General features: G+C 36.6%; 1 protein-coding gene across 3 annotated transcripts in view; it reads left to right on the top strand.

The window, feature by feature from the left end:
- The window catches only part of ATG2B (autophagy related 2B), a 68305-nt gene that overhangs the window by 1429 nt on the left and 50612 nt on the right, over window positions 1–16264 (top strand). For all 3 annotated transcript variants that reach the window (XR_011432304.1, XM_023628345.2, XM_023628346.2), the window contains exons 2-6: window positions 8158–8320; window positions 10889–11041; window positions 11502–11604; window positions 12875–13037; window positions 13807–13986. Coding sequence is in view for 2 of the 3 variants with exons in the window: in XM_023628345.2 (XP_023484113.2) it covers window positions 8158–8320; window positions 10889–11041; window positions 11502–11604; window positions 12875–13037; window positions 13807–13986 (762 nt within the window). In the remaining variant the exon portion in view is untranslated. The remainder of the gene's footprint in view (window positions 1–8157; window positions 8321–10888; window positions 11042–11501; window positions 11605–12874; window positions 13038–13806; window positions 13987–16264) is intronic.

The raw sequence follows: 16264 nt of genomic DNA, 5'->3' as shown, positions 1-16264 counted from the left end.
TGTATTCAGCCTTGAGTTTGACAAGAATGGAGTGGCTTTGTTGATTGCGCTGGAGCTGGCTGCTTACAGTTTGTCTTGGTTGTACCATTCTAGAGTTTTGCCATCCTAAAAGCATGCCTACACAGTTTACATTTAGGAATTCATAAACATAGGCCACTTTCCTCTGATAGTTGTGCCAAACAAAAGGAAACCTTTTTTTTCCTCCTGATTTAAGGAAGAAGCTTGTGGGTTTTTTTCTTTTATGCAAAAGTATTTATTTTTATTTTTATTTATTTTATTTTTTGAGGAAGGTTAGCCCTGAGCTAACATTTGTGCCCCTCTTCCTCTACTTTATATGTGGGACGCCTACTGCAGCACGGCTTGCCAGGCAGTGTCATGTCCACACCTGGGGATCCAGGCCAGCAAACCCCAGGCCGCCGAAGCAGAATGTGCGAACTTAACCGCTGCGCCACTGGGCTGGCCCCCATGCAAAAGTATTTTTAACAGGGTAGTGACTTCCTTAGCCATAGAACCCTGAAAAACTCAAATTATGGTAACACCTTGTTATGACCCTTAACTGGTACTAATAGGAATAAGCATATATTCTCATCAGTAAGGAGATGACTTAAACTAGGGAGGGTACGCAGGATAGTGGAAAGAGCCCTGGTTTGAATAACAGAAAGACCTAGTCCCACACGAGGCCAGCGCTGGCTGCCACAGTTAGTTCAGTGAACATTAGTGAAGTGTACACTCCATGCCAGGCACTGTGTGAGGATACCGTATTGCTGTAATTCTTACTAGAAGATAGGGATTCTGATGGATGTATTTTTTTCTTTTTTGGTAGGAAGATTGGCCCTGAGCTAACATCTGTTGCCAGTCTTTCTCTATTTTATATGGGGATGCTGCCACAGCAGGGCTTGATGAGTGGTGTGTAGGTCTCCACCGGGGATCCGAACCCGCGAACCCCGAGCTGCTAAAGCGAGAGTGCAAACTTAACCACCTAGCTGGTCCCCTGATGGATAGTTTTTAATTTAACCTCCTATGAGTCTATACTTTTGGTACATTTATGAATAGGCTATCTTGAAGGAGAGGGGTTGGACATTTATTAATAGTCTTTTGTGGGTTGAATGAGTTTATGTATTATTCTTTATTGACTTTTCTTTTAATGATCTATAAGGTGGATATTTTTATTTCCATTTTACAGTTGAAGTTAAATAATTTGCTCCTACTCACACAGCTAGCAAGTGGTACAATGAGGATTCAAACCTGTCTAATTCTTGGTTCATTAATTATATGGCTTCAAGCCAAGGAAAGTGCAGTTAATGTTTATTAAGCATCTATTTATTTACTTCAAACACTGTGCTAGGCACTCTCATTTGTGTGGTTTTATTTAATCCTCATGGGAAGTCAGAGGTGATATTTGAATTTTACAGTTTGACTTCAGGATCCTTGGCAGAATAATTTATGGCCAGATTTAATCTGAAGATTGTTTTATTCTGCTCCTTGAAGGTGAAGGATATGCCCAACCAAAACGATAACGTGAAATAAAGCATCCAGTAAACGTTTGCTGTGCTGATTTATTTATTTATTAATTATAGCATTCTGTGTTGATGACTAAGAAAAATCTTGATGTGGCCCTTAGGTATAACTATTCAAAGTTCTGATTCCAAATTCAGTTACTTTTGACACTTGATTTTAATGACTTTCATGACTGAAAAAAAGATACCTTACAAAGATTCAGGGATCCAAATAGAAGAGTTGCGTCATTGGTGACATTGCTAATGTTTCAATTCTCAACCATCAGTTAGACATAGGATTGTGTTGAAATTGGCTGTGACGTTCCCTTCTTCCTGCATCTCAATCAGTTATTCTTGCTAATTAATTGGAAGGTATTTCATTTTTATATAAATAATATACATTTATATATATAAAAATTAACTTTAAAACCTATTTTAAAAAATTCTTTGTTCAGAAGACTTTTAAATTCATTTGAATAATCTTTCTATGTTTTCAAACCTTTTTTAACCTGTGTTGATAATGACTTAAAAAAAAGGTGGTATTTTTAATAGATATTGTTTCAGCAACAAAATCATGTAACAATGGAAATATTTCCAAATATAATTTTTCAAAAAAGGTTCTCCCTTAGTAAAGGTATCTTTTGAAAAGCAGTTACTTTCTCACTTATTATTGAAGTAGCATATACTAGTGATAACCATCCGTCATCACATAAACAGTCAGCATATTTAGAACTCTTCTCTTTGTGTAGAAGAAAATTGCTTATCATCTTTGAATTCAACTCTTAGATATTTGGCCATAGAAAACCCAGGAAATCAGAAAGTTATTGTCACTTCCTGTCTCTTTACAAAGATTGCACTGTTCAGAGGTCTGCTTTTATTATGTGGAATATAGTATGCTCAAGGAAGTTTCAGTGTGCTGAAGAGGAGCATCCAGCTGAGGGCACCCCCCTTCACTCTTCCCCTCTGTGGAACTCCTAGTCTTCTCTTTGTACTAGTCTGATGTATGGCCTGAGTGAGCGTGCCAGTGCCCATTTGTATACTCAATATTAGCACAACTTTTAAATCTCACAGTGTGAAAAATTTAATATAGGATGTCTAATTTTCTTCCTCCTTCCCTAGACACAGATCATCTGTTGTACTCTCTGGAATATAGACGCCCCACTTTGGAGATCACTGCCTTAAAAGGGCCTGATGTGGCGGGAGGAGCAGAGGGAAGGCATTTGGAATTCTTCCACAATTGGAATGGGCTATCTTATTAGTTCATGAGTTCTTTTCCCATTGAGTGGTCAAAATGCAAAATATCAAAAGAAGGAAATTTTGTTTGGGTGGGCGTTTGGATTTGATGACTCATTCTTTTCACACTTTTAAGACTGTGACTTTATTCTTATTTTTTTAGTCAAGTTTTTTCATTACTTAGTTCATTTATTGAGCTCTTGGCACGTGCCACTCTGATGACACTGGGCATATAGCAGCGAACTAGATAAAGACCCTTTTCTCACAGAAGTTCAACATGTCCAGGAAGATAGATGTTAATTAATTATATTGAAGCCTTTTAATTTCAATTTAATAATCTGTTTCTGTTGCTTTGCTGCTTATGCTGGTACGTATAATAAAATTATCTTGTGTTCAGGAAACATTGACTACTAATCATTTGCCAAACGCTGTAGTAGAGACCAGTGTTAGCTTCTCTTTTTCTGTCTTTGTGCATGAAACTCATTGATGATAATTGAAAGCAAAATGGCCTTAAACAAAACAAGCAAAACTCTAAGGTAATCTACCATAGGGCACTTCTTTGCTGAGTAGTTCAGGTGGCTCTGCTTTTAGTTTAAGAATTATTGAATCATGTGGACATAACTTCAGTGGACTAATGAGGAAGGTGTTGCCTGAGTAAATAACAGGAAATCAACTTGGCCAAGTAGGTTGAGAATTTTGTTGTACTCATACACTGTCATAGACTTTGGGGTTTCACAGAATAAGTGCATTTCTGAGTACTGTATGATATAGGATATAGGGGATTTTGCCAGGTGTGTATAAGATTGTGTATAAGTGTAACCTATTTGAACATCTTATACTTAGGGATATTATATTGCAGCTTAGTGGCACAGTTGAAATTCTTGAACTGTTGACTCTCTCCAGAACGATTTCCTTAACATTTACCATATTTTTTCTTTTAATAGTATTCTTCAGTACTGTAATAAAACTTCCTGAACTGTAAGTTTAAGGTGGCCACAAAATTGAGACAAATGAAGACTTGGTGTTTATTGAGAAGAGAATTCTATCAAATCCAGTTTCCTAGATGGTGTCTCATGTTGACAGATCCCCATGTTACAGAGTCTGTCATTGCCTATATACAGTTTAAAACACTTTGGTATATTTTTAATTATTTTTATATAACTAATATATATGCTCCTGGCAAAAAAACTCAAACAGTAAAGAAAGGTGCTATATCTATCTATCTATATCTATCTGTCTATATATATCTATAAAGAAATATATAAAGTATGAAGTAATAGCCCTTTATTTCATCTCTCCCAGAGATAACGTTATGGTGCAAAAATTTCAGACTTTAATTATGGAAATACTTATGAAATTAGCAGTTCTGAGCTACTGCTTTTTTCTTATATGATGGCTTCTTTTTAGTATCAAATATTTAAATTTTTCTTTTAAAATTGATATGAAAAGATAGGAAAAGCACTAGGTTGGTGGTGAAATAGCAAATGCTAGCAGAGAAGGAGAAGGTTGTCCCAATCATGTGGGTGGGGAGCAAGTGGGAGAGGAAAGGAAGAGATTGAGATTGGGGCGAGAATAAGTTTTAACATTGATTGAGGGGGTCTTGGAACATCCAGATAGGGATTCTCAGGAGGCGGTGGGAGCTATAGTATTGGCATTGAGGAAGAGCTGGAGATAAAAATTTGGGTTATCAGAGTATCAGTAGTGACTGAAACACTGGAACGGCACGGAGTGCTTGGGTAGTAGGTAGATTAGACTGAGACAGAAAAGGCTGAAGACGAAATTTAGGCGAATGCCAACATTTTAAGTGGTAAAGGATTAGAAAAAAGACTGAAAGTGTAAAGAGTGTTACGGAAGCCAAGGAAAGTTAGAATTCCAAAAAGAGAAGTGACCATAGGAATTAGATAGAGATAAGAATTCAAGGAAGATGAGGACTGAACATTGTTTGTTGCTTTTGTCGGTTTATTGGCAGTTAAGAGTGGTTTCAGAGGAGCTGAGGGTTAGCAGGCAGTAGTTTGTGGTTTGAGCAAATAGCTACCTTGACTAAAGAAAGAGGAATGCAGTTAATGACAAGGGGACTTGGAGTTGAGGTAGGGGATTTTAGTTTGCTTTGGAAGATAATGACCATTTATTAGGCACCTTCCATCTCTGTATAATGTACTGAGTGCTTTTATATACATTTTCTTGCTCTAAGTTGGGTGTTATTTCCATTTTACCATGAAGTTAAGTAACTTACTCAGGCTTAATATTTGCAGTGCAGCCAGATTTCAAACCTAAGTCTTTCTGATTCCTGTATTCCTTTTGTACACCTACTGCTTCAAATGATTCAAGAGATCTGAGCTTCTCAAACATTGGCAGCACTGGATTCACCTGGGAAGTTTGCTAACATGCAGACTTTGGTCTCCTTCCCTATAGATTCTGGTTCTAAAGACCCGAGAATCTGCATTTTTAAGAAGCGTCTCCTAGTGGATTCTGATGCATGTGGTCCTTGACTGCATTTTGAAAAACGCTAGTACTAAAGGGATTGAGAATTTTTCCATTTAGTTTTAAAAGTTTGTTCTGTAACTGATCTTCAGTTGCCATGTCTGCAAAATGGACACAAAAATATCTCATTGAGAGGGCTGTTGGGAGGATTTAATGCAATAATGTAGGTATAAAATAGTATAGTGTCCTGTATATAGTAAGTGCTAATTAAATGTTAATTGGTCTGAATCAGTTCTTGCAAATTTTTATGCTCTATTTTATTTCTGTTTGAATTCTGATGCCTTGGTTTAAACTAATAAGGATGTATTCTTTTCCTAGTTAGTCTTATGGTATGTATTAAAAAGAAACATATAAACTTTCTTCATACTGTCAAGCACACCTCGAATTCCTAATAGTGCTCGTCATTGTGCAACGTAGGTGCTGTAGAAAATAAAGAACAATAGTCAACATTTATTAAGTGTTTACTTGGTACCAGGAACTATGTTGGTAGCTTTACACGTTATTATGTCATTTACGCTCACTGTAACCCTATGAGATAGGTACTGTCTCTATTTTATGGATGAGGAAATGCAGACTCAGAAGTTAAGAACTTGTCCAAAGCCACCCAGCTAGTAAATGACTGAGCCTGACCTGACCACATGCCCTGTTTGAAAGGAGCGTTCTTCAGTCGTGTTTGCTCAGTTTTCTCTTAAATTTTGAAAAACTACAATTCCTTTAAAATTGACTTTAAAAATTTTCATAAGTTTAAATAGTTTTAGAGGATAATTTTTGTTGTAGTATTGATATAAAATATAATTTTTTTCGCCCAGTAGGATCTAAATGCCCACATTATATATTTTCGAAATGCTGGAATAAGTTCTTTATTACTAGTTGAAAATCTGACATCGTATTTTTTCCTATTGAACTCATATATCCATCCTACTTCCTCTGCAGAGTTTTGGTGTAACTTACTTGTTTTATGCTTAAGTCTTTTATTGATCAAGCTATCATTTCTCTACAATAAGAACATGTAACTAAGTTGAAATTGATCATTTAAAAGAATTTCCTCTTACCATTAAGCTTTCTTTTGCATTAAATGAATATTTTCTACTGTAACATTTTAATTTCTTTAATGATGTCTTCACAGGTTTTTTTTTTTGAGTTTTTTAGTGGCTTTCTTAGTGGTTGCTTTAGGGCTTACCATATTAATCTTAACTTATCAGTAACTCCTTCAGATAATCATTAGGCATTGTGTTAAAATTTTTCCTCTGGATTGCATTATTATTACAGTTATTATAAGTGTGGTCGATCAAAACAATATAAATATATTATACATTTGAATAATTAAACATAAAAACTTTTATCGGAAATATATTTCTTTTTTTATTGAATTAAATTAATTAACTTTTTTGAGGAATATTAGCCCTGAGCTAACATCTGTGCCCGTCTTCCTCTATTTTGTATGTGGGTCGCCATCACAACATGGCCACCCATGAGTGATGTAGGTCCGCCCTTGGGAACTGAACCTGGGCCACTGAAGTGGACCATGCCAAACTTAACCATTACACTGCTGGGCTGGCCCTTAACCCGTTTCTTTTTCTTTTTCTTTTTTTTTGAGGAAGATTAGCCCTGAGCTAACAGCTGCTTCCAATCCTCCTCTTTTTGCTGAGGAAGACTGGCCCTGAGCTAACATCCATGCCCATCTTTCTCTATTTTATATGTGGGACGCCTACCACAGCATGGCTTTTGCCAAGTGGTGCCATGTCTGCACCCAGGATCCGAACCGGGCAACCCTGGGCTCCCGAAGCAGACCATGCGCACTTAAACACTGCACCACTGGGCTGGCCCCTAACCTGTTTCTTAAATGTTGGTGTTTATCAGGATTCTATCCTAGGCCTCTTGTTATTTCACCCTGCAAAAGTTCCCAAAGGCTGTCTGTCTCTCCTTACTCCTGAGGCTTCATTTACTGTCTGTGTTTGTAATGCCCTTCTGTATCTCCAGGTCAGAGGGCTCTCCTGAGCTCTAGACTAGAATATCTAGCCACCTCCTAGACATCTCCACCTAGGTGTCTGCTCATATGTATTCTTTGGAACTGAGCTCCTCCTCTTCCCCTAACCTGCTTTTCCAGGTTTCTCTATCTCAGTAAACAGCCCACTATCTGAGCAGTTCAAGCCAGCAACCTGGGAGTCGTTCTTCATTCCTTCTTTTCTTTACTCTTCGTGATGCCAGTTAATTCTACTTCCTAATGTAACTGTCCTTAGTGTCATTATTCTTGCCAAACCAGTTATTTTAGCTTCTCTTAGTTTTGCTTTCCTCTGACATGCTCTACATGGCGGCAGGAGTAGCCCACTAAAAGTTCTAATCTCATCATGGCACCCTTGCTTAAAATCTTTCCATGGCTTCACATGGCCCTTGAGAGAAAGTTCAGACTCTTAAACATGAATTACAAGGTTCTTTGGATTCCGCTCCCTTATCTTTGTAGCTTTATCTCTGCCTCATCACCCTGGCACGTTACACTAAAGCCTAAAGCAGCCTTTTTTTCCCCAAATGCTCTTGTATCTCAGTATGTGTACTTGTGCTCTTTGGCCTCTGCTTTTTTGAATCCTTCCGCGTGCTGTTGTCTCTACCTGGACCACTTTGCCTGGTTAGCTCCTTGGCCTTCTCTGACCTCAGCTTAAAATAGTGCTTCCTCGGGCGGCCGGCCTTGGGTCTCTGGGCTGGCTCTGTTACGTCCTCAAATAGCACAGTGTACTTCCTCTGTCATGCAGCTCGCCACACTTTAATTACGTGAGTCTTTTGTGGTAAGCTATCTCGTAAGCTTAGTGAGGACCGGGAATCATCTTTATCTTGGTCTCTGCTTTCTTTAGCCCTAGTGCCTGACACATATATGAGCATATTCAGCATCTTTGAATAAGTTAACAATTTTGAGTTCTTGTGATTTCAGAATGCACTTGGTTTTTCTCTTTAGTGTCTCAATGAGATCCTGGAGTCAGCAGATGCGCCTTTAGAAGTCACTGAAGGATTCATACAGTCAATTTCTCTGTCAGTTCCATGGGGCTCCTTGCTACAGGATAATTGTGCACTGGAAGTGAAAGGATTAGAAATGGTCTTTCGACCTAGACCTCGCGTAGGTAAGTGTGTTATTTGTTTCTGTTTTGTTCGTTTCTGTTTTTATTCTTCAGAGATTGGGACGGTAACCTAATTGCATTAAATTCAGTATTTATTACTCAGTGTTGTATTTGTGAGACTTTCAGTGTATAAAATATTAGGACTTGGTCTATGTAGGGTGTGTGTTATTGTACCTTTACAGTTATTTCTCTCCCTCTTTACCCACAGGAACTTAATAATATATAGATGATTTGGTTTAATTATTTGTTATCAACTATCTAAAGTGACTTGTGCTTTAAAGATTCAAAGTATTGTGCAAAGTATTGTGCAAAGAAGTGCTCAGAGATTGATGGAGAAATGTTAAAAGGACACAGGATAGACTTGAAGGGGTTCCCATTGACCAAATCTGGGAAGACTTGAGTATCAAAAAGAATAATGACAATAATGGATTATAACACACTAAATGAAAAAAAGCCCCTAACTCTATGTTGATACAAATAAATAAGTATGTAGGGGAGGCAGGGAGAAGGGAAAGCTCTTCACTGCCGTAGAATACCTATTTATAAACATAGAAAAAATGGTAGAATATCAGCATGTTTTTGGCCACCAAAGTAAAAATTGATACAAGTGAGAATCATCAATGAAAGTTAATACCTGTTAGTGAAAGGTTGTTGAGGAGCTTGATATTTAGACAGTATCAAAATATCTCGCACTGATTACGTATTATTTATACAGGGAAGAAAGTTTCTTTTACAGTGGAGAAAGTTGACGGTCACCACATAACCTAGTGATCAAATTTAACCTCCTCAGTAATGGGTCAAACTGATATCACGTATATCCTGATGTGATGGACTGAGAAGGACACACCACCACTTATGTACTGTTCCTGCTAAAAGTGCTTAATCTGAATCAAATTTTAAGGAAGCAGTCAGACAAATCCAAAATAAGGGAAATTCTATAAACTAACTGGTTGGTATCCTTAAAATACCATTGTCATGAAAGAGAGAAGAGGTGGAGGAACCATTCCAGGTTAAAGGAGACTAAAGACATGAATTACTAACTGCAGTATATAATACTGGTTTGGGTTTTTTGTTTTGTTTTTTTTTTTACTATGAAGCATGTTTTGGGGATAGCTGGGAAAATTTGGGTATGGAAGGTATATGAGATTATAATAGTGTGTCACCGTTATGTTTCTTGGGTGTTAATGCTATTGAGCTTTTGCAGGAGAATGTTCTTGTTCTTAGGAGTCAGATGCTGAAGGATTTAGGAGTGAGTGTTACGGTGTCTGCAGTTTACCTTCAAATAGTTCAGCAAAACTATGAGAGTGTGTGTATATTTGTGTGTGTGTATTGTATAAGCCAATAAGTTATGACAGTAAGTCATCTTAAATTCTGAATTTAAATTTTTCTTTCAGTGACAAGTGATATTTGTAAAGATGTACGTGAAGAATTCTAATCCCAAGTACTGTCTGAAACACCAAAGTTTTAAATTATGCCTTCTAGAATTGTAGCACCATTATTTTGAATATTGGTAATCTATGTATAGAAATCCTCCTTAATAGTCTGGTATTTAATTATCAAGAATATTTTATCTTTTAACCATATGAGTAGATACAATAATACTTTTCTATGGAAAGTCAAATATTTTCCCCTTACGTTGAAAATATTCCATTAGAAGGGCTTTTAAATTCCATTTTGGAAGGCAGTAATTACGGTAATCTCTGTCAGTTTGTTTTGAATAATGTAACAAAGTGTGGTGGAACTCTCTCATGAGGGAAGGCTGGAAAGGACTTTTCACAGTTCATGTATTCCTTCCTCCAAGGACGCTCTTCTGTTTAATCTACGTTTGTATTAACCTTCTAAAGCCTAGGTCACCTGCTACCTCTACCAGAGTTCCTGTGAATTCCTACAGCTAGAAGAATTAACCTCTTTTCTTAGCTGTCAGTAGTTGCCTACTAATTCTTCTTAATCATCTCTCATTTCTTCCACTATATTGTGGGCTCTCTGAGGGCAGAATTAATAATTATTTTATTTTTCTATCTCCTACTGCTGGCCAGATCGGGTCTGTCACCTGTCATGTGTTTTTGTAAATAAATTTTTTTTAAACACCACCATACTCATTTATTTATTTATTCTCTGGCTGCTTTTGCACTGGGTGAGAGAGTTGAGTAGCCATGATAGAGACCATATGGCTCACGAAGCCTAAGATATTCACTGTCTGACCCTTTAAAGTTGTCAACCCTTGCCCTACAGTATTTTGAACAGTACCATGCAGATGTAAAATGCCCCGTTAAATACTTGTTGAATGAATATGTGAGTTAATATTTGGCAGATATATATCACGTAATGAGAGCACATGTCTCTGGACTTTTTTCTGTGATCTGTTTTTTTTCCCTTCTTAGTTATTATAAGATGATGTTTGCTCAAGAGCAATTTCTAAAATAATTCTAGAATTGTTATCCCTCGGTAACACCATGATATTAAATATCTCATGGAGGATTAAAAATTTACCTGTTTGAAATGTGTTGTTTTAAGAAATGGCTTTGTTGTAACTATGGGAAATTATTTAGGATTAATCTATATTTTCTGCAGCAACTGGTTCCGAGCCTATGTATTGGTCAAGTTTCATGACGAGCAGTATGCAATTGGCAAAAGAATGTCTTAGCCAGAAACTGACAGATGAACAAGGAGAAGGATCCCAGCCTTTTGAAGGACTTGAAAAGTTTGCTGAAACCATTGAAACAGGTTTGGCATTACTGATTATTTTAAAAAATTTTAGGTTTTATATGATAATTTAGTACCTTTATTTAGTAAGCCTTGTATACGCCAAATCCATTGGAATGATTTTTAAAAGAATTACTAGAATTGAAGTTATTTTAATTATTGTATTCAATTTAATTTCATATTCTTTTGTACCCTACTTTCTCCTCTGTTTATTTTATTAGACTTGCATAATGAAGGATTAGAATTCTACTTATAATGTTAGTCATTGCCCCAAATGTCTGTTGAGATGTAACGTGGGGTAAATGCTCAGTAAGGCAAATATTTATTATAAAACTCAAGATTTGGGGATTTTTAAGGAAAGAAATTCAACTTTTTTATTTTGTAAGTTCTTATTAAACTAATTTAGTATTTATTCCTTTCATTAGAAGTTTTTATTTAGTATACATATGGTCTCATGTTGATGGTTACGTGTTTACTCTAGTACTAAGAAGAGTAAAAGTCACTTTTATAGACACTGTCTTGAGAATTGAACATGTGCCAGAAAATTCCAAAACTGGAACTGCACTTGAAATTCGAATAGAAAGGTAAGACTTCTTATATCTGAAAACAAATGACCCTAGTCTTTTCTTTTGTAAGTAATAAAATCTAACTCTCATTATATTTCGTGATGCTTTTAGATATTAGAGGTGATGTTAAATTAATGTATTGCATAGTTTCAGGGTAAAGTGCTGCTCTCCAAGTTATATTCTAATCCCATTATTGAAAATTTAAAGTACCAGTTGGGGTATAATTATATATAATACGATGTTGAAGTCAATGCAACTAATTCTCTTTTAGTTAATATCAAATCAGAATAATGAATTTTGAGTGCTACTGAATTTAAGGCATTCCCACTGGAGTTTTTTCATACGAGCTGTGCACTATTTAGGCATGTCTCGTTAACGTGAAAGGCTATTTTGCTTTCCTGTGCTTGCTCTAAGTGCTGCTTTAGTGAGAAGGGCTAAGACTACTGTTTTGTTTGAGGATTCTCTGAGGGTATTTTAAGGCCAATATGTGTAATAGTGATTTACTTAAAAAGATATACACACATCACTTTTAGTTTTCGGTGTGTGCCCACTTGGAACTCTAAAACGGAGTGATTGATGTACACACTCCTGAGTGCTGATTTGGGATAGGAGCTGTTCACCTGTGTCTTAATGCCATTTGAACTGCTGACGGAAGTAAGCAGAATGCACACTGAGCGCCAAAGACACTTTGTATATGGATCTCTTGGGGGCCTTTACCAAATTTTAAGCAGATATGTTATGGTTTCTGTCTTTCACAAAACATACCTATTAGTGAAACAGTTGTTGTTAACAGATCTTTGAAATTAGGTTGCATTATCTTAAATGGTCTATTAAAAATTATCTAAAATCTCATGCAGTTAGAACTACATTCTGTATTTTGTCGAAACTGAAGATCAGTCATAAGAACTCATGGAATAGTCATTTGATTTCAAGAAATGTCATTCACTTCAGACTTGTGACTTGGGGCCACATGTCCTCTCACTATTACCAAGAGATATTTGTGAGGGAGCACGGGAATGTTTTCCTTGAAGCTAACTTTAGGAAGTTAGTAATGTTTTCCCCAAATTTAGGAACCTCTCAAAGTTATTCTTCTTGGGTCAAGGTCTCTTCATGGGAATATTTACTGAAGTAAAGCATGGTAATGCTGGCTCACATTATAGGCATATTCTAAGGAGTGTTAACACTTGAAAAATCCCTTTAACTTAAAAAGCTATGTGCATTTCTTTTAATTGCAAGTAGATTTTCCTAGAAGTTTTATGCAAATGCTCATTTTGTTTTTAACTTTCAGAACTGTATATTGTGATGAAACTGCTGACGAGTCCTCAGGAATAAATGTACATCAACCCACAGCTTTTGCTCACAAATTACTTCAGCTCTCTGGAGTGTCTCTCTTCTGGGATGAGTTTTCTGCATCAGCAAAATCTTCCCCAGTGTCTTCAGCTGCACCAGTGGTAAGAAAAACACCACCAAAAAACAACAAGTAAATCACAGATTTTTAAAAGGTTTAAATGAGGGCTATTCAATCTTGCTAGGATATATAATATCTGTTAATGAGTTTGCATCTAATCTGAAAGTTAACACAAATATTCAGTAATGGGGGTATATATTTCAGAGATTTTAAAACACTCATATTTATAATTAATGCCTTTCCTAGCAGTGTGGCTTATTAATTGGATAAAGAAACATTAGATACTGCATCTTTGGGAAAAATGGTATATTAATATTTAATAGCCTTTAACAGTAAAAACAGGAAATCAAACAGTGTTCACATGTATCTTTAATAATGAATGTTTTGCTGAAAATTTATCTTATAAATCATACCTTAAAAAAGCTTTATAAGGAACTCTTTGTTAATCTCCTAAGATTAGAGAGTCCTTTTATAAATCAGTCATTCCATAATTTGCCTTTTATGTTATTTCATAGATCATATTTTCTTAATTATAGAATGTCTGTTAAGTTTTTGTATTGCTATAACTTGAACAGATGCTGTGCTTTTTTCATAACTTTCTTCTCCATGATTTGCCTGTATTATCAGGGTACTCTGCTAACATACTACTGGGTTTCATGCTAGTTGTAGGATACTGGTTTATCCATTGTCACGTAATACAGTTTTGCCTGTCAAATATTTCATTCTTCTTAAGTTAGTGATTGTATTTTGCATTTCAGTTTATTTACACAAGTATTTTAAAGAATTACTTTATTCTTACTGCATTATTGTAGGAAACTGAGCCAAAGCTGTCACCTAGCTGGAATCCCAAAATTGTGTATGAGCCACACCCACAACTAACGAGAAATTTGCCAGAGGTAGCACCCTCTGACCCAGTGCAGATTGGAGGGCTGGTTGGTAGGTTGGAGTTGAGTCTCACTTTGAAACAGAATGAAGTACTTCCTGGAGCTAAGGTCAGTATTTGTTTTATTTTCTATAGTAAAAAACAAAATACAACTACAAGTATTCTTTAATCTATGCAGTGACCCTCTGATCGTTGCTGTAGATTATCCTGTAACTAGGATATCCACTGTCCTGGAGTCAGCATTTTACTCTCAGCTGGTGCTCTGTCCTTAGGTCACAAAGTCCACGTGCGGACTGTCTGCCCTCCTGCTGCAGCTCAGGTTTTCGAGCTGCCTCTTACACTCGCTCTTCCTCATTCCAGCAGTTCAAAACATTCCTTAGTTCAGGTAACTAGGAATTTACTAAAGAGTCTTTCTATAATTCATAAAGTTAAGTTTAAAGGAGAAGAGATTTGGAAAGCAAAAAGTTAACTGTAGGAGATGTTTAAGATATGGATGTAAAAATGTCCACCTATGTGTATTTTAAAGGAATGACTGTTTTTATAGTTGTATAATATTTATGAAAAGAGACTGATTTTTTTCATGATGTTTCATAGCTTTTTGAAGACAGTGTAAAGACAGCTATACTTGTTTCTTAGGGAACAATATTGAACAGTCAGTTGGAGAATCAGGAAACTTGCATTTATTTAGTCAGTCAAAGATGTATTTGTCGAGTTATTTTCAGACTTTGAAGACTAATTTTCTATGTAATCTCTGTAAAATGTAGTTTATATTAAGCAGATATCAGGGTTTATTCGTTTGGTTATTTACTGACCTCCCTAGCTCTAGGTGTTTGAGTGACTGCTGCAGGCCAGGCCTCTGCAAGTTCTTGGGACAGAGGCAGAGATGAGTGCAATATCGCTTTGCTTAAAAAGATATAAGGAGTATAGAAATTGCTGTGGGAACATGAAAGAGGGGTCTCTGAGTACACGTGAGTGTACATGAAAAGGTTTGCAGAAGATTGAAGGATCCCCAGAAATCCTTCCTTTGACTGGAAAGCTTGACTAGAGTTGGAGGAGGAGGAAGGGAAGGTGGTGGTTAGAGTGACAGCATTCCTGTTATTGATCATCCCCTCCTCCTTGTTTACTGCTCTGTCCTACCTCAGATGGTACGAAATCCTTTCACCAGGTCTTAAGCCTCTTCCTAAAAGAGTGTGAGATTGTTCATGGAGCAGAAAGCTATGGGTATCTGTAAGCGCTGCCGGGAATCCTGTGCTGTGGTGACATCCTTGCGAAACCCAAACCCCCGTGCCTCTGGGGAATGCATTTGCTGTTTCTCTAAGAAGAAAGAACTGTAGCACTAAGGTTTATCGTTCTGTTTTGATTAGTTGTACACAGCCCTCAACATTTGTGTATTTGATCTTTGTGCAAACCCAAACTTGTGCACATTACATCTTGATTTGTATAAATGCCTTTTAGATGTTACTTTTGGGCATCTGTGTGTCAGGCGACTAATGAACATCTGGAACTAAGGCGCGGTGGCATTGTCTGCCAACCGGTGTTTAACATTTGCAGACATTGCTGTCCTTGCCTTTCTGGTAATTTTTGTGTAATAACTTGGGTATTTGAGTACATTTTGTTCTTATTTATGACAGTGCTAAACGGAAAAATAAAAGCTCTAGATGTTAGCAGTGAGAAACATAGATCTCATAAACTTAATACAGTATAGACAAAGATGACATTAATTAGAAGTGCTCAAAGGGTGAGAGCTTTAGTCTCTTTCCAGTGTTTGTTAGACTTAAGTCTTTCAACTGTGGGTTCAGAATATTATGAAAGATTTCATATATTTTTTAGTTCTCTGAGATTAGTACCCACCTGATAGTGTGTAAGTCTGGTGTTTTGTGTATTCAATTTTAGCATATGTTTTCAGGAATGCATTATATAGGAAAATAGGGGACTGCCTGTATTGAATTTGCAGACATTTTGTTTCAATTACCATGTTACATTGAATTTGGATTTTTTTTTTGAGGAAGATTAGCCCTGAGATAATATCCACCACTAATCTTTCTCTTTTTGTTAAGGAAGATTGGCCCTGAACTAACAGCTGTGCCCATCTTCCTCTATTTTATGTGTGGGATGCCTGCCACAGCATGGCTTGATAAATGGTGTGTAGGTCTCTGCCCAGGATCTGAACCAGCGAACCCCAGGCCACTGGAGCAGAGCACGCAAACTTAACCGCTATGCCACTGGGTTGGCCATGACATTTGCTATTTTAGTTATATTCTATCACTTATATTTCTAGAGGAAAGGAATATGTGTTTTGTTCTTTGTATGCCGAACTCAGAATGTACTAATAATGAAATATTTCTATGAAAATTATGAATGAAATTTGATCGTTCGTTCTAATAAAG

The sequence above is a fragment of the Equus caballus genome, chromosome 24 (assembly GCF_041296265.1).
Source record: "Equus caballus isolate H_3958 breed thoroughbred chromosome 24, TB-T2T, whole genome shotgun sequence".
NCBI classification, from domain to species: domain Eukaryota; kingdom Metazoa; phylum Chordata; class Mammalia; order Perissodactyla; family Equidae; genus Equus; species Equus caballus.
Note: the sequence above shows the minus strand (reverse complement) of the source record. Positions and strands in the feature narration are given on the sequence as shown.